Source organism: Camarhynchus parvulus, chromosome 10 (genome assembly GCF_901933205.1).
Source record: "Camarhynchus parvulus chromosome 10, STF_HiC, whole genome shotgun sequence".
Taxonomy (NCBI): domain Eukaryota; kingdom Metazoa; phylum Chordata; class Aves; order Passeriformes; family Thraupidae; genus Camarhynchus; species Camarhynchus parvulus.
Window position 1 is genome coordinate 12767304 of NC_044580.1, and position 20642 is coordinate 12787945.

At 48.0% G+C, this 20642-nt stretch overlaps 1 protein-coding gene across 2 annotated transcripts in view; it reads right to left on the reverse strand.

Annotated features, from left to right (window-relative positions):
- Positions 1–219: 219 nt before the first annotated feature.
- ACAN (aggrecan) overlaps positions 220–20642 on the reverse strand; it is a 49252-nt gene continuing 28829 nt past the window's right edge. Inside the window, exons 9-19 of one of the 2 annotated variants that reach the window (XM_030955217.1) lie at positions 20455–20629; positions 19907–20034; positions 19493–19786; positions 18319–18510; positions 15031–18198; positions 6799–6912; positions 3983–4141; positions 3572–3654; positions 3106–3250; positions 1953–2135; positions 220–570 (exon numbers count right to left, since the gene is read on the reverse strand). In XM_030955217.1, the coding sequence (XP_030811077.1) occupies positions 485–570; positions 1953–2135; positions 3106–3250; positions 3572–3654; positions 3983–4141; positions 6799–6912; positions 15031–18198; positions 18319–18510; positions 19493–19786; positions 19907–20034; positions 20455–20629 (4727 nt within the window). In that variant the 3' untranslated portion in view covers positions 220–484. The remainder of the gene's footprint in view (positions 571–1952; positions 2136–3105; positions 3251–3571; positions 3655–3982; positions 4142–6798; positions 6913–15030; positions 18199–18318; positions 18511–19492; positions 19787–19906; positions 20035–20454; positions 20630–20642) is intronic. The other variant, XM_030955218.1, reaches the window with a different exon arrangement.

Genomic DNA, 20642 nt, shown 5'->3' on the forward strand with positions numbered 1-20642 from the left:
TCCCACAGCTCCTTCCACCACAGCCCCCTGGCCCTCCCTGCCCGTCCTGACGTGCTGCAGCAGTAGAAGGATTCTGGAAAAAAAAAATAAAATAAAACCCCAAAAGGTGCTGTTCACCCTGGAGATTAAATAACAGAAATAATTACATTGTTCGTGGATAAAATCAGGAAAAAATAATCATCTTTATTATTTAACTTAACCCCCTGCCCTTTGCAAACCCACCCCCCTCCCTGTCCCCAAAGGCACGAAGATAATTGGAACCGGACGGTTAGTAAAAATGCTGAGATCTAATTCGTTTTGCTTTGGTGCTTGGAAAAACAATTTTTTTTTTTATATATATACACAAAGGTGGGTTTGTCTTTAATATATTTTTTTTCCTTATATGACAAAAAAAGCAACAAGAAGAAGAAGAAGAAATCGACTCTGTTAATATAACTGTTCCGTTAAAAATCTCTCGCTTTCCCCCTCGGTCTCTCGCCCCGCTCTAATGGGTGCCGTGCGCGGCGCTGCCGCTGGGTTTCGACCGACTCCTGGGGCTCCTCTTGTATAGCCTGCGCTGGTAGCTGGAGGCTGTGAAGGAGAAGAAAAGGCACCTTGTTGGCAGGAGCCGGCACAGAGAAGCTGCTTGTCCCACGCTGGCCGCCCCGGCCCCCGGCTGCCCGGAAAAGCACGGGCAGCCGCAGGCAGCGCTGCCCGGGGGCGCCAGCCCGCCCGCACACGCACAATCGGCCCTTCTCTCACCCTGCCCCGGCTCCGCTTCACCCTCGGGAGAAGGTGCCTGTGGCTCGGAGAGAGCCTGGGCAGGAGCATCATCTCCACGGCTGTTTGTCCCATCCTTTCCCCGTGCCCGGCCAGGAGGGCAGCTCGTCCCCATCTCATGCGCTGCCCTATCAATCCCTAAATCCCCAACCCCAGTGTGCACTAGTAGTGGGATGTGCTCAGGGCACAGGAGGGGAAACAGCCCGGCCTGGCTGGCAGGGACAAGGTTTCTGCCTGATCTTTGCTGCCAGTCTCCCTGGAGGCTGGTGTTGCTCTGGTGTGATAATTGCAGGAGGGTTTTGGTGGAAGCAGCAAAAGCTGGTTGGGAGCAGACCAGGTCTCTTGATCGCTGGCAGTCCATGCTGGGAACAGCCTGCAGCTCTCCAGACCCACAGCAGAGCCAAAGGAATCAGCATCTTAGTCTGCACCAGGCAGCCGCCCTTGGACACCTCCTCCATCCCTCCTCCTTTCATCTCCTCCCTTAAGCCCGTATCAGCTTTCCCTGGCTGTGGGACCATTGCTTAATCTGCCTTATCTGGAATTGCCCAGCAGGAGCTGGCAAGGAGGCCCCTGGACAGATGTGATTTGTCTGAGGCCAACAAAATTCTTGGGAAGCTGCAGGCAATCAGGGATGGGACAGGGGTGTAGGCAGGCCTGGGAGTGGCCTGGGACACCAGTGGAAGAAGGCTGACTGCCATCAGCTGGAGGCCTAACAGAAAGAGAGTCAGGAACCCAGCCCTGTGCCTTGGCTTGTATCTGCTGCAGGACTCCTGTCTGCTCCCAGGGCAGGGGGACACCAGGGAAGGGCTTGGGGGCCCCATAGCTCTCCCATCCTCTTCTCTCTGTTGATGCAGGTTGTGCCAAAACTCACCCTTTCAGAAGCCATTTATTTTTCCTTCTCTGAGTAGTCTGGGGCATTGGTAAGCTCCTTATTGCCCTTTCCTGACTCTGGAGCTGCCCCTACTCTGCCTTCGTGGGTCTCCAGGGCAGTCCTGCAAGCCAAGCTCTGTGGTCCCCACCTGCCCCAGAAGACGTCACCTCCCACGTCCCCATCCCAGGGGAAACTCCCAAGAAGTCAAGGGAACCACGGTGTCCCCTTCTGCCTGGCTCAGAGCTATCCTGCCCCGCGATGATGCCCCGCATTCCCAGCTCCTTCCAGCTGCGGGGAGGCACCAGCCCCAGCCCAGACGTACGGTTTAGGCAGGATATCCGTGGTTGCTCCCAGTGCCCGTCGGGCTGGCAGCGGATGGTGGGCACGTGCCTCTGGATGTAGCCTGGCTCGCACTGGTACCGCACCATGGCGTTGATCTCGTAGCGCTCCTTCTTCCTGCCGAAGGTCCTGGCGTTCTCCACGGCAGGGGGGTCCCTGCAGGCCACTGTGGGAGATGGGCAGGTGTTGCATTGCACTGAATAGTTTATTTTGTTTGTTGTTTTGCACTGGGTTATTAGAGATTTGCACTGAGTAGTCTTTATATTGCACTGAATAGTTTAGGTTATATCACATGGCTGTTCTTCCACCTCTCCTATCACATGGTTTCTCTGTCACTCACCCCTGTCCCCAATACCCCCTGGTGACATATTCCCTGGTCACTCCCTCCCCTTGCCCCTCCTTACTGGTATCCCATTGGCCCCCCATTCTCCTGGGATAAAAGTCTCCTGCCATGAACGATGAGGTCTCTTCCCATGTAGGTTTTTCCAACTCAAGTCAATAAACAGAGGACATTCGTCCCCACGTGGAGAAGAGCGCTTCTCATCTTTTGCTTTTGTCTATGTAGGGTCGTGGATTAGACCCAAACAGCCCATCCAGACACAGTTCTTACAGGCAGAGACTGGAGAGTAAGTGAGAGAGCACCTGGCTGAGCAGGCAGCTCACACCCAGCTGGGTGGGCAGAGCCTCGTCACTCTTCCACCTGAACTCCCTTTGAGATTGCCTCTGTCCAAAAGGCTTAGGGGCAGGGGGATATGGAAATTCTGTGATTTGAAATTAAGTAGGGGTCTGCCTCAGTGCTTCACTCCTGCCTCCTAGAGAAGCTGTGAGAGATGAGCATCTCAACAGCTGCCTGTGTCTGTGGGAGGGCACAGAGCTGGTGTGTGGGAGTGATGCTGCAGCCAGGATATGACTTGGCCTGGGGATGTTGAATCTTAATGGCTTGTCCTATTTAGTTTCAAGTCCTTGAGAAACTTTCTCCTAGAGCCTTGGCCAACTTCTGTTTCTAATTCCTTCTACCTCTTTGTTCACCCTTTGCAGTAACAAAACCCACATTCCTGGGCGCTGGGCTCTCTGCCCCAGACCCACAGCCACCTACTGAGTCCCCCATCCTTGCCAGTACGGCGCAGGGTGCTGACCTGTTCCTTTCTTGCAGGTGAAAGGGAGGTGATAGTTGCAGGGAACGTCGTTCCATTCGCCTTTCTCGTGCCAGATCATCACAACGCAGTCCTCGCCCGCCGAAAAGAAGTTATCAGGTTGGTTGGGCCGCCAGTTCTCATATTGCTGCCAAGAGAGGACAGTCCTTCAGCTAAGGTTGGGCCCTGGCCTCTCCTGCTCCCTCCCTCACACTCACCCCACCTCTCCCACACCTCTCTCCAGCAGATCCATGGGTTGCCAGCACTGCCCCTACACCAGTTATTTCTGTTGTGATGCTGCCCGGGATCCAACCAGCTTTTCTAGAGGCTTGGAAAAACCATGAGCTCTACAAAGTTTAGAGTTGCCTCCACTCAATGCCCAACCCAAGCACTCAACATGGAAGCCATGGGGCCCTTCCCACCATCCCAAAAAGCTGGTGCCTGCTCGTGCTGTGGGCTCCAGTCTCACCAGGGAGTGCCCATCAGACCAGCGGAAGTCGTTCTCCACAGCTCTGTCACTGAGGCCGATCCACTGGTAGTCCTGTGCATGACCTGGAAGAGCAGGAGGAAGAGAAAAGAGTTGTGGTTGTCCTACACATTGCTGGAAGCATTTCTTTGCCATTTCAGCTGTCTCTGGCCCTGGAGCCTCTGGGTCATTCAGCTGCCTCCCAGTCAATGTTCCCTGATGTCCTTTTCCCTCACATCATGTTTGTCCAATTCCCTCCCTTCTCAACTGCCATGAGCATGGGTGCACCCACGTAAGGATGAGGCTTTGTCTGGATTCATGGTGATTTTTACACCACTTTGGATAAATCTGCCAGTAGAGTCAGAGTCCAGTGTTTGGACCCTTGCCCAGTCTTAGGCTGCCCTCAGCACTCACTGTTCACAAATTCTTGCTCCTCTGGGGTGATGATGCTGCTCAGGTGGGCTTGATGTTGTCGGCACCTGGTCTCTGCATCCATCCAAGTCTCCCTCTCTTCAAAGTGCCTGTAGCAGTGGCCCTGGAACTTGGTCCAGCCTTCCTCACAGTTTTCCAAGTCTGAAACACACAGAGGAGGGATGAAAAGGAGCTGGTGCATGTGTCTGAAAGCTTTCAACTCACCTCTTAGCAGCTCATGCTCCCATGGCACGGGACCGCACATGGTCACTTTCACTAAAAAGCACACCCTGACACCTTTGCCTGTAGGAATTCCCCAGGAAAGTTGTCAGAAGGTATCCAAGACATGCAGAGAGGGCAGCCTGTGTGAAGGCCCTGTGTCTGCAGTGACACAACCAGTGCTACTGGAAAGCTTGAGTGATACAGGCTTATTCCTGAGAAATTCAATCCCTGTGTAATGTTCCTGAAGTCTGCTTTTGAGGAACTGACCAAGCAAGAATACCTCTCTTCCCACTTGTGCTGGCCTGCAGTTTTCTTGCTTTAGAAAAAAACCCCCAAACCCCATACCCAGATGTCCAGAATCAATGTGTATGTGTTGAAAACAAAAGAGGGGACCACCAGGTGTGGGTGGTTTCATCACGTGGTGTGATTCTGGAGCTCTGGAGGAGAAACAAACCAAGATGAGTGAAAAGAAATGGGGGCAGAAACTTGCCACAGTGGAGAGAGAGGACTAAGTCTCAATGAAAAAGCTTGGAAGCTGCTAAAGAAGTACAAACATTTCTCAGCTTTTCAGAAGATCTTTTACCATCTGAGAAATACTGAGGAACTGAACACACTTATTAAGAAAAATAAAACCACAGATAGGGGAAAGTAGAGACAAATGGACAAACCACCAGAAAAGACCTTCAGCAGTTCCCACACAATGCAACACCACACATCTGTCTGCTACATGTGACTGAAGGAAACAGAAAATGAAATGTTTGATCTCAGCCTTTCAGAGGCCTGATCTACCATCCTTTCTCAGGCTCTTGCTGCTCTGAGAGTGGTGGGCTTCCAGGACCCCTCATGCCTCCCTCCCTTTTCAGTAAGGTTTCTTATACTCTGTTTCTTTCTTCTTTGTTAAACTTGGTAGGTCAAAGCACTTGCCACTTTCAATAACTCTAATTCCTCCTAATCCACCTTTCTTCCAGCTGGAGATTGCAGGCACTCCATAGATGTTGGAGTAGTTAGTAGTTATTTGAGACATTAAAAGCATTTCTTGCCTTCCTCAACAGATCAAATGGGTTATCTGGAAGTAGGTGAAGCTCAGGGGATTTTTGGGTTTTGCAGGCAGATCTCTTGCAGAAAGTTAATGGAGAACTTGCTCTGTTGTTTGAGATTAAAACTTTTCTCCATTATCTTTAATGGCATCCCTTCTCATCACAGACTGGGGATGGGACAGCACATGATAAAGAATCTCAGCAGGCCATTTTCTAGGAGAGAGGCCATGCTTTCTTACATATTTTTTCTAACAGATAAATATGACAGCAATTTTCTTGGAAAAGAATGATGAAAATCTTGTTCCCTGGTAAGGACACTTTCATGGTCTGTGTGCATTGCTCACCTACAGTGTCCCATTTTTCTTGGAGACCAACAGCAAGGATGGTCTGTCTCAAGCGAACATGAAGATTTACATTTCCAACAAGTTTTGGGGCACTGGCTTCCTGTTGCATCTCCCAGGCATCAGAGTCCATAATTCAGAGAAAAGAGAAAATCAAGTCTGGCTTGAATGAAACAAGATCATAAGCAGTTACAGGGTGGAGAGTCTCTGGCTGGGTTACAAGGATCTTCAACAACAGGTATCATGGGTGGGTAAATCGAGAGCTGGTGAGGTTGCATTGGAAAACTGATGTTAAGACAGTACAATTCCTGCTCAGAAGGAATGAGCCCTCTCCTAATCGTCTACTCCATATGTTCATATTGGAAACAGAAAGAGATGCAGAGAAAGGGAAGGAGAAAATCCAACATATATTATCATTATTCATGCCAAGGTGAAGAAGATACTGCAGCCTTATTTCTCTTTTGTTTGAGCAAGGCAGGAGAGCTTCCCCTCAGCTAAGCTGGTAAAAGTTTGGACTTTCATCAGCTTTAAGGAAAAAACTCTTTTTCTTTCCTTGTAGGAACAAAAAGAAGTGTTAGTGCACTAATTTTGATGGAAATATAGGTTGCTTCCCGTTTTCTCAAAGATACGTTCCCTGCTGATTTTGCCACAGGAAGCCACGTTGTGGAGATGACAAAAATGTCATGCTCTGTCAAATCAGCGGAGATTCCTGGAGTGAATGATGCTTCTCTCAGCTGCACCTTCCCCAAGAGAAACACACTCATTTTTCATGGCTCAGTTGAAGCATCCTTCCACAAAGTTCCAGTCTAGCAGAGAAAGTTTGCCTGGGGTGAAGATGCACTCAGAAAGTTCCCTACTGTTACAGAAGAGCAGAATCACCTTGACCCAAAGAGACAGCAACTTCCATGATCAACATTGTTATGATCTGTGTGGAGCTTCACCAGAGACACTTGAAAAAGAGAAAGCTGAAGAAGACACCAGAAGCTCCGTCTTAGGAATCTTAGAGGAATCATGGTGCTGTGAGGAACAAACGTATCAAATTAGATACTCAAAAGCCTCAAAGCTTTTCCCTGGTGTGCTTTAAGCTGCTGTTAGAGGTTAGCTCACTGAGATGAGGGCAGCACTGATGGGAGCACTGGGGATCAGCTTTTTCGGGGGCAGTGTGGGAACAAGGAGGTGCAGCAGTTAGTGGGATTAGCTGAAGCCAGGGAGGCCGTACCAATCTCACACAGGTCCCCTCCGTAGCTGGGAAGGCAAAAGCATTTGAAAGAGTCGATGCCATCAACGCAGGTGGCTCCATTCACACAGGGGCTTGGGTGGCACACATCAGTGTCTGCAAGAAATCAAGGGCTTCCATTAGGGCTCTGGGAGGCAACTCCACCAACAGGAGAACTCGCTTCCTCGCTTGTGTAGGAGGGAATATCTGTTGTTTTGGGGGGACTTGGGAGGGTTATGTTTCATAACATACTGCCACTGCTGCTGCTGGAAGAATGAAGGCAGGAGACCCAACCCACCCTACAAGGAGGACATTGGTTTTCTGATGGTTGAACACCACTCTGAAGATATCAGAACAAAGGTCAGCTGGATGTATCCAACACACAGCACTGGTTCTGGCAATTCTTCCTTGTCTGCTGCCTCTGCCTGCTGCATCAAACATGTTAACTTGTGTCAGTGTCTCCACCAGCTAAAGGTCTATGAGGAGGAATGTGGAATTCTTCCATAAGTCAGAAACATCCTCAAATAGGTCTCTATGTCCTAAGCAGCATTCCTGGGTCCATCCTCACTAATAGTTTCTTCCTAACCATAATTTAGATGAAGTTCTGCGTTAAGAAATTTCTTCTCAGTGAAGATGAAGAAAGTGCAGAGAAGAAAAAAGTGGGTTCAAAGGTGGGTTCAGAACCCCTCAGCTTTTTCTCTTTGAGGATCTTAGACCTGGCTATGGGTGCTTATTCCTTGGTGAGGGATACTGGAGTGCAGTGACATTTTCTCCAGACCTGTCCCCACTATGTGCTCTTCTGCTTGTGATGAGGTTGGAAGAAGCTGGTACATCTTTTCCAGCTGTGGACTCCATCTTGGTGTAGAGAGCTTTAGAATCAGAAGATGGGACATTCAGAATGCAAAGATTTCAGATACATTCAACTCAGAAACAAGGAGGAAGACTGAGGAAGGAAATGGGCACACATCCACACAGGCTGGATTAAATGATGGCTGGTCAGATCCTCATGTGAGACAGCGTTTCTTTCACGCTCAGGAGAAATGTAAAGCTTTAAAAGTGATGACTCCATGCTCTTCTTGTGGATGACAGGGTTAGCAAGGAAAGATTCAAGGATGATAAACATACAGGCTGTGGAAATAGCAGAGCAGAGACTCCCCAAGATCTGTGTTCATCTTCTGACTGGGCTGTATTTGGTTGGGTATTGTTTTCTTGGAGCTGAAGCCCAGCTGCTCAGTGTCCCCAGGCACAGGAGAACAGATGGGCGTTACACTCCCTGTGGCTGTCTAGTGACTCAGTGGCCAAGGTCTGGTACGTCATCTAAAAGCTGACATGTTCTGTAATGTGCCTAAGTGATGGAAAAAATCCTTTCTGACCTTGGATGGTAAATCTGTGTGTGCTTTGGAGCAAGGAGATTGTCATCTTTACTCTAGGCTGTATCACTGTGAGCAGTGAAATCATTCCTCAGATGGCTGATGAGCCTCTTACTCCAGTTTTGCAGTTCTTCTCTGAGAGAAGGAATTTTTCACTCTGGATTGCCCTTCTAAATCTCATGGATTCTTTTTGGATTTCTTTGTTCACTGCAAATCCCTGTTTCCACGATACTAGCAAATACTTTGAGACTTTCCAGAACAAAATGGGAGTCACAAGCCTAGAGGAAGAATAGAGGAGCTGAACTTGGCTGAGTATTGCTTATTAGTCACACTTGGAGTTCCTAGAAGATAGAGAGCATAAAGAAAAACGAGGTACCCTGAGGGGTGATTGCAACTCAGGAGGCCCTTTGGGCTTCCTCAACAGCAGTGGCAGCAGAAGTTCACGTTGATTCCAGTGGGCTCCAGCTGAACACGTAAGGAAAGGCTTTCCTTCATTCGTCAGGCTCCATGAAGTGGAAAGAACACTGCAGAGGAGGGAGGGAAGCGCTCGCAAGAGCTAAAGCTGAATGTTTAGCAGTGGATAATGAGCCCTCAGCTGTCTTCGGCCATGTGGAATAAAACTTGGCATGTCCAAGATCTCTTCTGAGATGCAGGAGACCTGCTGTGTGCTGCCTTCCCTGGTCTTGGAGGAGGGGGGAGCAGGCACACATGTGCAAAGTCATTGCCACAAATTTCCAGCTGGGAAAGAAGTCTGGAACAGAGTTTCCTTTTGCATTATATTGCATATAATATGGTTGCACATATTATATATGCAGTAAAGACAAATCTCTGATTATAATATATATGTTACATATCTCTCCATACATACACATATATATTTTTGTATATAACTTATAGAGAAAGGGCGTGTACTTGTAGGTAATGTTGGAGAAACAAACATCAAATACAAGTGAGACATAGGCAGGATTTTCCCCCCAAAATTGTGCTTCAAATGGCTGGAGAGAAGATGTTTTAAACACTTGATGATACTAAATACCAAACTGCCCTTCAGCTTGTTGGGCTGCTGAGGTAGTGACCCTCTCTTCATGTAGATGTAGAATCACCTCACCAAGCTGATATTGAAAAACTCAAATATATCTGTCTGGTTAGGCAAAGTGTTGCTGATTCTGATCCTCCCAGAAAATCTGGATCTCAGATGTATTCAAGAAAGGTCTAAGTGGTAAATTTGACAGTGACATTGCCTCTGGAAATGCTGGCAAATTGGTTTGTGGGTGTTTCTAAGATAAGGCACGTAAGCCACAAACAAGATTTACAGGAGGTGAGAACTCCATTACAAAAAAAAATCCATCTATCACACAACACTTAGTGTTTGGTTTCTTTTTTTCCCCATAGTCTTTTATATGCTATAAATGTGCCTATTTCCACATTGTTCAGAGCTAGATGAGGTTAGCAAATCACTGCACACCTCTCCAGGCAGCTGCAGAGCCTGCAGCACGTTAGGACAGCACGGAGCCCCCACCTCCACAGCGCTGGCTGCCAGGTACCCTGACACTCAAGGGTTTAGACAACACGAGCTATTTATTATTCGCTTGGCTGAGCAGTCATCCAAAAAGTCAGCTCTGCTTTGCGATGCAGCTCAAGTGCTTATCAGCTGACAAGGAGACGAGACCACTGCTATTATTACCCGAGCTGACAAAGGACAGCGATAGTCGATAGTCGAGGAATGCAGAGGGGAGGCAGCCCTCGCTTTCAAGAGCTGCAGCTGTAAAACAAAGACGGGGAGAAAATGCCTCGCAGTGCCAAGAATAGGAAACCCAGTTAGAACGTGTTATTAACTCACTTCTTGAGCATAATGCAGAATTAGCAATTCTTCTAAAGAGGATTCGTACTGCACTCAATATTGCCCAGAAGTTGCAAAAATTCCCCAATTCTACTGTCACAACAGTTTCTATTTTTTGCTACTAACAGGACCCAAGGTCCAACTTTTAGATGTCTTTTCTTTTCTTTTCTTTTCTTTTCTTTTCTTTTCTTTTCTTTTCTTTTCTTTTCTTTTCTTTTCTTTTCTTTTCTTTTCTTTTCTTTTCTTTTCTTTTCTTTTCTTTTCTTTTCTTTTCTTTTCTTTTCTTTTCTTTTCTTTTCTTTTCTTTTCTTTTCTTTTCTTTTCTTTTCTTTTCTTTTCTTTTCTTTTGTAATAAACCAATTACAACAAAATGGACAATGTAAACCAGGTCTTGCATCTGGAAGATGTAAACTGTTGGCTGGAGAAAGCAAGGGGAGTCACACATCTGCAACGCAAAGTTTGAGTTTGTTCCACCATTTTCTTCCTAAGACTTCTTCTCCATTGCCTGATATATACTATATTTAGTCAGAAAAAATTTCTTTTTGTGCAACAAAAAGCAAGAGAAGTATTCTTGTCATTGCTGCCCAAGGTAGGGGGAAGTTCGAGCTAAATCATCTTAAAGGTCCTTTTCAACCCTGACCATTTTATGATTCTATGATTCTCCCAATGCCTTTGAAAAAATTTTTTGTACTAGATCATGGAAATTGGAAAGAGAAACCTAGAAGAAATGAAAGAAAAATAGTTTGGCCCTGGTTTTGCTCAGAAGGCAATGTAAAAGTGAACATGCAGTGCCAGTGGTGAGAAGGAAATGCTTTTGAAATTCTTCATCTCAAGCTGAGACAACAACACCAGAAACAATGCTACCATTTCCTAAAACAGTGCAGTCTGTGCACTTCTCTCCATGGCTGCCAATATGGAAGATGAGCAAGAATATCCATTAAACAAGGTCATCTTTGTGCTCACAACATCTACTAAGGAGAAGCAGTTGGTGAACAGAGAGGATGCTGTCACTCAAACCCTGAACAAACTGTAGTTTCCCTGAAGCTGTGAGTAACAGGTTTAGTAATATATTCTATGATATTTCTACATCCTCCTGTTTTTGTTCTACAGAGCAGAAAAGGTCAGAGAGCAGGGCAAGGCATTTTCAGGATCCCTGTTGTGCCCCTCACCCTTTCTTTATAGGCCTCCTTGTAAGTACAATTATCCAAAGAGGGAATCAGAGACCAACTAGATAATTATCTCCTAGAGATTGGGTGAAAAAAAATCCACATACAAATTAAATTTGCTTTTCAGAGTCTGCTGGGAAGTTTGAATTACTGATCTGATAGCTCAAACATCAAAGAAAAACATTGGAGCAATTGTAGGGTGAGTCCTAGAAGAAAAGAATAGGATGAGTTGGGGAAACCAGTTCTCTCACATTTTAAGTTAAATGCTAGTATTGAACATCACGTAGCCAGCCACTGACTTACAATGAGCAATTAAGTAATTAAATAATTAACTGCAATAATTGAACCAAAGCCTCCCTGCACCAGAAGGGGCAGGCATTGCTGTAGCCTTAAAAAACCTATTTTACTAGTGACTGGGAGTTTCCAGGAGGACTTGTTGATCTGCTGGAACCTTCAATTTGTCCAACACTCTCATGGAAGAAGAGCTCAGGAAATTTGGATATCTCTGTCTCCAAAATATGATGTGTAAAAGTAAATGGATATGTGAATAACACTAGTCCAAGACTGCAGGCTAATTAACTTCTGATGCAAAGCAGACAGTGTGTCCAGGAGACACCAATTCACCTGCTCAGCCACAAAGGGTTTGTGCCTCTCAGCCAGGACTGGGACCTCCATCTCTTTCTTGAGAGCATCATTTGCATTCCACATTGGGTGAAACATTCTGAATCAGGGGATTATTTTCTTGACTTTTTTTCTGGGTGATTTTCTCTGGACCAACAAAACTCAGTGCCTTGGACTTCCAGGTTGTGAAGAATGAGGAAAGCTCACTGACACCCTTCCTCATTTGTATTCTAACCTTCTGCTGTGTGGGGCCATAGGCAACAGGCCTCATGGACTTGTTTCACCCGAGACAAGCAAAACTTCACATAAAAAGATGCCATTTCAGCACATTTCTCTTTTCCCCACAATTGGAGTGAAGTTTTTAAGTCATTGACTGGTCTGAGAGCTCCAAACCGCAGCCTTTCACTGAAGTGCCAGCACGTTTTTTCAGTTAATAATTATTTGTCTTCAAATCCTACCAGAAGCAAAAAGACCCGCTGAGTTGGCAAAACCCTGGGTGAGGAAGCCAAGCCTATGGACAATTCTTTCAGCTTGTGGGGTTCCTGTCCTCCAGGAGGAATCAGATGCTGACTAAACACATGTACATGCACAGCCTTCAATTTGGTTAAACACTAAAACACACTGGCACTGCAAGTGTTAATCTTCAGTCTTCTGGCTCTGGCTTTTAGGGATACTTTTAGGCTCCAGCAGAGCAGAATAATAGGGTTCTTCTTAAATCATCCCACTAAACAGACTGCTGGATCTAACTGGAACCCTCCAACAACGGGGCCAGAGGGCAAAATCCACATTTCTTCCTGTTCCTCACTCTAAGCTCCTGGAAAGCTAAACCAGCTTCACCTGTGCTTTAATGTCAGTGAAAATCCACTGCTCTGCATGGGCACCCATGGCACCCTCCAAACCCTGAGCACAGCACCAGGCATGCACATGGCAGCGATAATTTTTGCAAGAGCTAAATTTCAAAACTGGGAAGTTTCAAGTGAAAAGGCAGCCACAACATGGGAAACAGCATTTTGGGATCCAGCCTACTGTTCTTCCATGTAAATTTCCCATGTTCACAATCCCCAGGGCTCTGTAAAATGTAACAACCCAAAAAAGGAAACCTAGGAATCCTTTTCTTTCTTTTTTTTTTTTATTTTTTTTTTTTTTTTTTTTTTCCTTTTGTCATCTCTTTGCTGTAATTCTCTAGAAGAGGTTTGCCTTGTTTTAGGGGTATTCTGAGTTCATGGTCAACAAAATTTTTGCCACCTGGATGAGCTTCCTTCATACCCTGATCAGGACTGCATTTAACTCTGGACATTGTAGTAAAGTTTACCAATAAAAAGAGAAGTTTTACCCTAGAATATCTTCCCTGGTGGGAGTACCAGCCATACAAATGTGTTCAAGCCCATTTCTAATTTATAAAATGTACAATTAAACTTCATGCAGTGGTTGCTTACCTCTCGCTGTCTCCTGCTAAGAAACCCCAGCTGCTACATTGTCCTCTCTGTGACTTGCAAATACACATATTCCTATTTCAGAACATTTTTCAAGATTCTTCACACATGAGCTGCTGAACACATGGTTTTCTTTCAAAATACTTCACAAAAACGTTGGCTAACAAATGGTCTGAGGAATCTGGCAACCGCCTTGTAGTTAATTTTTAAAAAGAAAAAGCAGTGGAATAAAATCCATATTTTGGGGCCAACATTTTTTTAAATTTTTTTTTTTTCCTTTTTTACTAAACCTCACTGTCTTCCTTCCTTCCCCTCAATGCTGCCTTTGCTGGCTTATTTTTGTCTCTGGGTTTGGACGTGGCAGTGGGCATGGCCCAAAAGCAGAGCCTGCTTTTGCAAGAAGGGTTTTTGGGGGTCCATAACTCCTGTACCACCCCGTGCTGTGCCAGGCTGGTGCAGTGCTGTGGGAATGACCCTGCTGTAATTCTGCCCTCACCCACTGCTGCAGCATGGCCAGGGCACTGCTCAGCACAGGCAGAGGGCACTGCAGGCGTGCTGTGAGCAGGGCTGAACAAAGGTTTGTGATTACCTGTGCTCACAGAGGGACAGAGCAGAGGGAAATGCAGTGACTCATCGGGAACACTTAGGGGATGGAAATGACGTTGGAAACCAGGCTGAGCTTCACAAAGCCCTGCATTCACAGACCCTTACTGAGTCCAGAGCTAGCTATGCTGAACAGCGTAAATTGACCCGAAAGAAGCAGTTTAGGAGGTAACGTGGGAAGGGGTAGAATTGATGACACTTTTGCCAGAAGGAAGTGAGGAAATCTCTTTGCACATCCATTTTGCACCACACTTAAGCAATGTGTGGCCCTACAAGAACATGTGACCCTTTGAGAACTGAGAACATGCAGGACATTCATACAGCAGCACAAGCACTGATGGCTTTGCAATGAGGCTTGTCCCCAGGTGCCAGCTCCTGATGGCAGCAAAGGGAAACCAGGCTGTGTCCAGGGATGCTGCAGGACATCCTGTGTTACCAGGACTGGGCATCTCCCTTGGCCAAGAGGCACAAAGTTTTGCATTTTGGTTTTTTTTTTTCCCCTCTGTAGTGCACTGATGCTTTCACAGCATACAAACTCTTCTCAGGAAATGCTCATCAGAATGCCAGGAGAGTGTTGTCACCATAAATGGTTAATCAGGCTTAAATATTCTGTCTGTTTGTGCTTGGCAATAAGGGGGCCCAACCAAAGACAGAGCACTAAAACACTAAAAAGGCAGGGTGGAGAGAAGGGCATTTATCAACAGAGCTAACAAAAGCTAGTGATGCTCTGAGGATTACCTCACACGTTTATCCTGTTGTAGCTGCAGAGAGCAGCATAAGACACAGACCAGAGGGTGGCCAGATGCTGAGTGGTATTTGGGGCTAGGCAGCAAGTCAGCCCACTATGGAAAGAGAAACAGAATAGGGCTGAGACTAGCAGCCGATCTTCTCCAACTTCTCAGCTGCATGCAGGCTGGAAAACTCTGGACATGTAGAGGTGGCACTGAGGGACATGGGTTAGCGATGCTGGGTTAATGGTTGGACTCTGTGATCATAAGTGTCTTTTCCAACTTAAACAATTCTATGATTATGTGATCATGACCTGTGGAAAGCCCCGTGTTTATGGCTTTCCATCAGAACAATGCTTTGCTCAAATCTGCTTCCATGTTAATGTTCTATGTTGTATAAAACCCCAAAAAGGTGACAGTTACGCCCCCTCCTTCCCATCCACAAAGCTTTCCCTTCCATATGTGACACATTACCTTCTGTCGTGGGTCCTAATGCGTCAATTGCTTCTTGTGAGACTTGGGGCAGGGCAGCAGTGGTGGTGGCCAGCAGATGGGGATTGTCTGGAGCAACAGCTGTCTCTGTCTCTTGTTCTGACACCACAGGAGGGGAAGGCTCCATTTCAAGCTCTTCAGGGTTCCTGAGTCCCTGTGTTGGTTCAACATCTGGAGTCCTGGTACTAATTACAGTGTCTGGGACAGAGGTTTCCCCTGAAATGCCTGTGATAGAGTGTGTCACAGCTCCAGATGTTGTGTCAGGAATCTCCCTCTCCTCAGGAGTACCAAAGGGCTCCCTGCTGGCCAAAGATGTGGCAGCTGTTCTGATGTTAGCAGCAGGCAATGCAGATGCTTCCCCACTGGTTTCATGGAGTGTGGATGCTTCTATGCTGATCTCAGGAAACGTCTCTCCGCGGGCTTCTTGACTTGTGGGTGTTCCTATTCTAATTTCAGGAAATGCAGAAGTTTCCCCGCTGACTTCTTGAACTGTGGATGTTTCTATGAAAATTTCAGGATGGGCAGATGCTTCACTCCTGGCTTCTTGACTTATTGGTGTTTCTATGCTGAACTCAGGGAATGCAGATGTCTCCCCACTGATATCATGGACTGTAGAGGTTTCTATGCTAATCTCAGGAAATGTAGGTGTTTCACCTCGAGCTTCTTCACCTGTGGATGTTTCTATTCTAATCTCAGGAAATGCAGGTATTTCACCACTGGTTTCATGGATTGTCGAAGTTTCTATGCTAATTTCAGGAAAGGAGGACATGTCCCCACTGATTTCATGGACTGTTGAAGTTTCTATGCTGATTTCAGGAAACGCAGAAGTTTCCCCACTGGTTTCATGGACTGTTGAGGTTTCTATGCTAATTTCTGGGTAGGCAGATGTTTCACCCCTGGCTTCTTGATTTGTGTATGTTTCTATTCTAATTTCAGGAAATGCAGAACTTTCTCCACTAATTTCATGCACTGTTGAAGTTTCTATGCTGATTTCAGGAAAGGCAGATGTTTCTCCACTGGTTTCGTGGACCGTCGAAGTTTCTATGCTGATTTCAGGATAGCCAGATATCTCACCCCTGGCCTCTTGGCTTGTGAATGTTTCTATTCTAATTTCAGGAAATGCAGATGTTTCCCCGCTGATGTCTTGACTTGTGGATGTTTCTATTCTAATTTCAGGAAATGCAGATGTTTCCCCACTGATTTCTTGTATTGTGGATGTTTCTGTGCCACTTTCAGGAAATGCAGAGGTTTCCCCACTTGCTTCTTGACCAGTGGATGTTTCTATGATAATTTCAGGATACCCAGATGTTTCACCCCTGGCTTCCTGACTTGTGGATATTTCTGTGAAAATTTCAGGAAATGCAGAGGTTTCCCCACTGATTTCTTGAATTGTTGATGTTTCTGTGTTAAATTCGGGAAATGCAGATGCCTCCCCGCTGATTTCATGAATTGTGGATGTTTCTGTACCAGTTTCAGGAAATGCAGATGTTTCACCGCTGATTTCATAAGCTGTTGATGTTTCTAGAGCACTTTCTGGCAGTGCAGATGTTTCCCCACTTAGTTCACCAGATCCAGAGCCTTCACCACTTGTCCCCAAACTGTAGGGAAATGTGACAGTTTCCCCACCCAGTTCTTGGGATATCGTTGGTCTTGTCACCACTTCTACTAAATCAGAAGTGACTAAAGTGATTCCTGGAAGCCCTGAGGCCTCCCCACTGATATCAGCCACTGTTGAAGACTGTCCACTTAGATCTGTGGCTCCAGAAAAGTCTCCACTGATGTATGGGATTCCACTCAAGTCTCCTGAGGGAAAACCACTGGTCTCCACAGCTCCAGACCCTCCTCCAGATAGTCCTCTGTCTCCAGAAGTAAATCCACTGATTTCTATCACCCCAGATGGTCCTTCTCCCACTTCTTGTGCTACTGATGGCTGTGTTACAACTTCCACCAATGTGGTATCCACAAGAGACACCGTGGGAAAGCCAGAGGTGAGTCCACTTTCCTCTCCAGAGGGCAGACCACTGGTGACATCAACTCCAGAGATGTCTCCGCTGCTGTCCGTCACTCCACTCGGGTATCCACTCGTCTCCAGCCCTCCAGAAACACTGCCACCCAAGTCTACATGCCCGGAGGGCTCACCACTGATGTCTAAACACCCAGATACCATGCCTGATCCATCTTCATCACCTGAAGGCAATCCACTGGTTTCCAAAGTCTCTTTTGCTTCTGCTCCTGTAACTGGTGAGGTTGTTGTCACTTCCTCCAGAGTGGCATCTACGAAGGTGACGCCGGAGGCCTCGCTGCTTCCCTCAGTACCAGAGGTAAGGCCACTTAGGTCCACCAGGCCACTGGTCTCATGTGTTCTAGATGTTTCTCCACTGCCATCCAGTCCTGAGGGAAAGCCACTAAGCTCAGACCCTCCCGAGGACAGCCCGCTGAGCTCGGGTACCCCAGAGGCCTCCCCGCTGGGCTCAGATCCCGAGGGCAAGCCATGGGTTCCACCACTGCTGTCCCACTCAGAGGATGGCAACCCTGACAGATCTCCCTCACCGCTGACCCCAATGGACCCTTTTCCCTCCTCTTGCCGTTCTGTCGCTGCTGTTACAACTTCCACTAATGTGGTATCCACGAGAGAGACAGTGGGAAAACCAGAGGCGACTCCACTTTCCTCTCCAGATGACACGCCGCTGACGAGCTCAGTGCCAGAGATTTCTCCGCTCGCTCCAAAGGGCAGCCCGCTGCTTTCCACTTCAGGCGGCATCCCACTGATTTCTGGTATCCTTGAAACAGACACCGGTGTCTCCCCCTCTGCAGAAGGCAGGCCACTGATATCAACAACGCCAGAGGACACACCACTCATGTCGCCTGAGGGCAGCCCACTTTCTCCAGGTGGGAAGCCACTGGCATGCAGGTCTACTGATGGTAATCCACTCTCTTCAATGCCCAAGTGGTCTCCACTAAGTTCAAAACCTCCAGAGGCTGGTTCTCTGCTTGTATCTGGAACTCCAGGAACCCACCCAGATGCCGAAGATTCACCACTGACTTGGTGCTCTCCAGATTCAGTTACCTCCCCTGACACTTCGCTGAGGGAAACGTTGGTACTGGTTTCCTCTGGTATTACTGTAGCTGGAGGAAAAGCAGACGGACTCACTGGAAAAGAAAGAACAGACAAAAAGAAGGAGTTGGGAAAATTATTCATACTTTGTGAGGGTCCCAACCCTACACCACCAGCCCAGCACGACACAGGCTACAAGAGAGCTCTGAACGCACCTGAGAGCAGTGACACATCGGTTGGAAAGACCTCTGTGCCCCAGGCTGTCTGATTCTCAGGTTGAGTGGCAGACTCTGTCTCCATGGTCACCTCCTCTCCCGAGGGCACCCCCTCCACTCCAGGGATCACTTGTGTTGCCAGCACATCTTCAAAGAACGGGGTGACCCCCTCCTCCTCCACAGGAGGCAGAGCTGGAACAAAAAGACATTGGAAGGAGTTTCTAAAAATTCACAATCCAAGATGCCGGTGATGTGCCACACTCAAACCGGCACTCCAGCATTCCCAGCCTCCCTTTTGAAATCCCTTTCCCCGAGGAGACAGGTTTCTGTGCCCTGCAGGGGCGGGAGGGTACAGGAATTATTACCAATATAAGCGAATGGGACGTGCCTGAGCGTGTCTGGCCCTTGCTGCTTGACCAAGGGCTGCAACTGTGGTGGTTTCACCTCAGAGACACCTTTGGCTAGCTGGATGCTGCAGCTGGGCACTTGGGACAAGTCCAGGCATGCAGGAGCTCAGGTTTACCTCTGGTGGAGAAGCTTTAAGGTGAGGTGAAGGAAAAGGAGTCGGGTTCTGCTAGAGGGTTTGGATCCAGGGATTTATTCCTGGCCTACAGGCCTCTGAATCCCACAACAGCCCTAACAGAACCCCAGAACCGCGTGGTTGCCGTTCCTTTTAACCTCGGGGAGAGGGAAGGGGTAGGGATCCCACCAACCAGGTAAGGGGAAAGAAGTCTCAGGGGACACTGAAGATGTCAAGATGGCTGCCACACACACCCAAGGACAAAAGACTTAGTCCTAACCTTACTGTTGGTTTTTGTTAGGTATATACATGCAAGTATCCGTGCTCCAGTGTAGATGCCCTGGACACCTTAATTAGGTAGATAGGAGTGGGTATCAGGCTCACCATGACTGTAGCCCAAAATGCCTTGCAATTGCCACAACCCCGGGGGTACTCAGCAGTAGTTAATATTACGCACTGAGACTTAAACTTGACACCTGGATGGCCCAATGTCCCCCAGGGCTGAGAGGCATCTTTTGAACTCTGCCAATCACTGACAGACATCACTCAGCAGGGGCAAGGGATGGGGAGGGAGAGGTGGCTGGCAGCCCTGGGGAAAGACTGGGATAAACTGAGGCAAGCTATGACGCCACGCCACAGCAGGAGGGTGGGTACCTCTGAAGCAGAAGGCGTGGTGCCGGGACAGCGGGTCGGGGAAGCCGGTCTGGTTGTGGTGCTGGTACACGGTCCTGACGCCCGGCGCGTCCCCGCCGCAGGCGGCCCGGGGGCTCACGATGGGGTAGCGCAGGCTGCCGTCGGCCAGCCAGCCCGCGTAGCACCGGTCCAGGCCCTGCTTCCAGGCGGCGTGCAGCTGCCCAACAGAGGCCAGCGTGGCATTCTGGCCCTCGCAGTACCGCTGGGCTTCGGGGAAGGTGAACTGCTCCGGCTGCGTTGCGAAGAACACATCGCCTGAGGGGTGGGAGGGAAAACACGGGTGAATCTCTGTATCCCGGCCATCTACAGGCAGAGGTGGAGGTGTGGGGCACATTTCTGCTCCACAGCAGTGCCCAGGGGCAGGGGAGGATGTACCCTTGAGCCTGTCAATGTAGCAGTACACGTCGTAGGTCTCCGAGGCTGGGCGCATGCCGTATGACCGCACGCCTGGAGTGTTCTCTTTGTCTCCTATGCAGTTATTTCGGGGATTCACAATGGGATACCTACCAAAAAAAGGAAGAGAAGAGGTAATCCAAGGTCAGCCTTATGTAGCCAGGACTGAAGAACCTCAGAGTGCTTGGGAGTGGGACATGAACTCTTCACTGTATGAGGTGCTCAGAGCCCCCCGTGTGACTTGGAGACAAGTCCACTTATAGCTCCTGACAATAAGTACAAATTTCCTGCTACTCTTCCTACACACCAGGAGGGCTCACTGGTCCAAGATGTAGATACAGGTTAGGAAATGAGGACAAGAAGTGGGCAAAACACATCTGTTGGCCACTGAATATCACAGCCTGGAGAAAATTTTGGGTCAGCAAAGCTCTGGATGTTGATGAGGAGAGCAGCAGGACAAATCAGAGTAAAGCCTCAGTGGCTGAATGGCCATTTTGGAGGGTGTTTTCCCCAGGTCAGTGTAACTTTACCTGACTGTCTGGTCCCGCAGCCAGCCAGCATCACACTGGTCGAAGCCAGCCTCGTAGGCAGCCTGGAGCTGCTGGGGGGTGGCGATCACAGCGCTGTTCTCCAGGCAGGCCTTCTGGGCTTGGACAAAGGAGAAGGCGTATCTGCTGGTGGCTGCACGGTAGTGAAACACCACGCCTGCGGGAAGAGA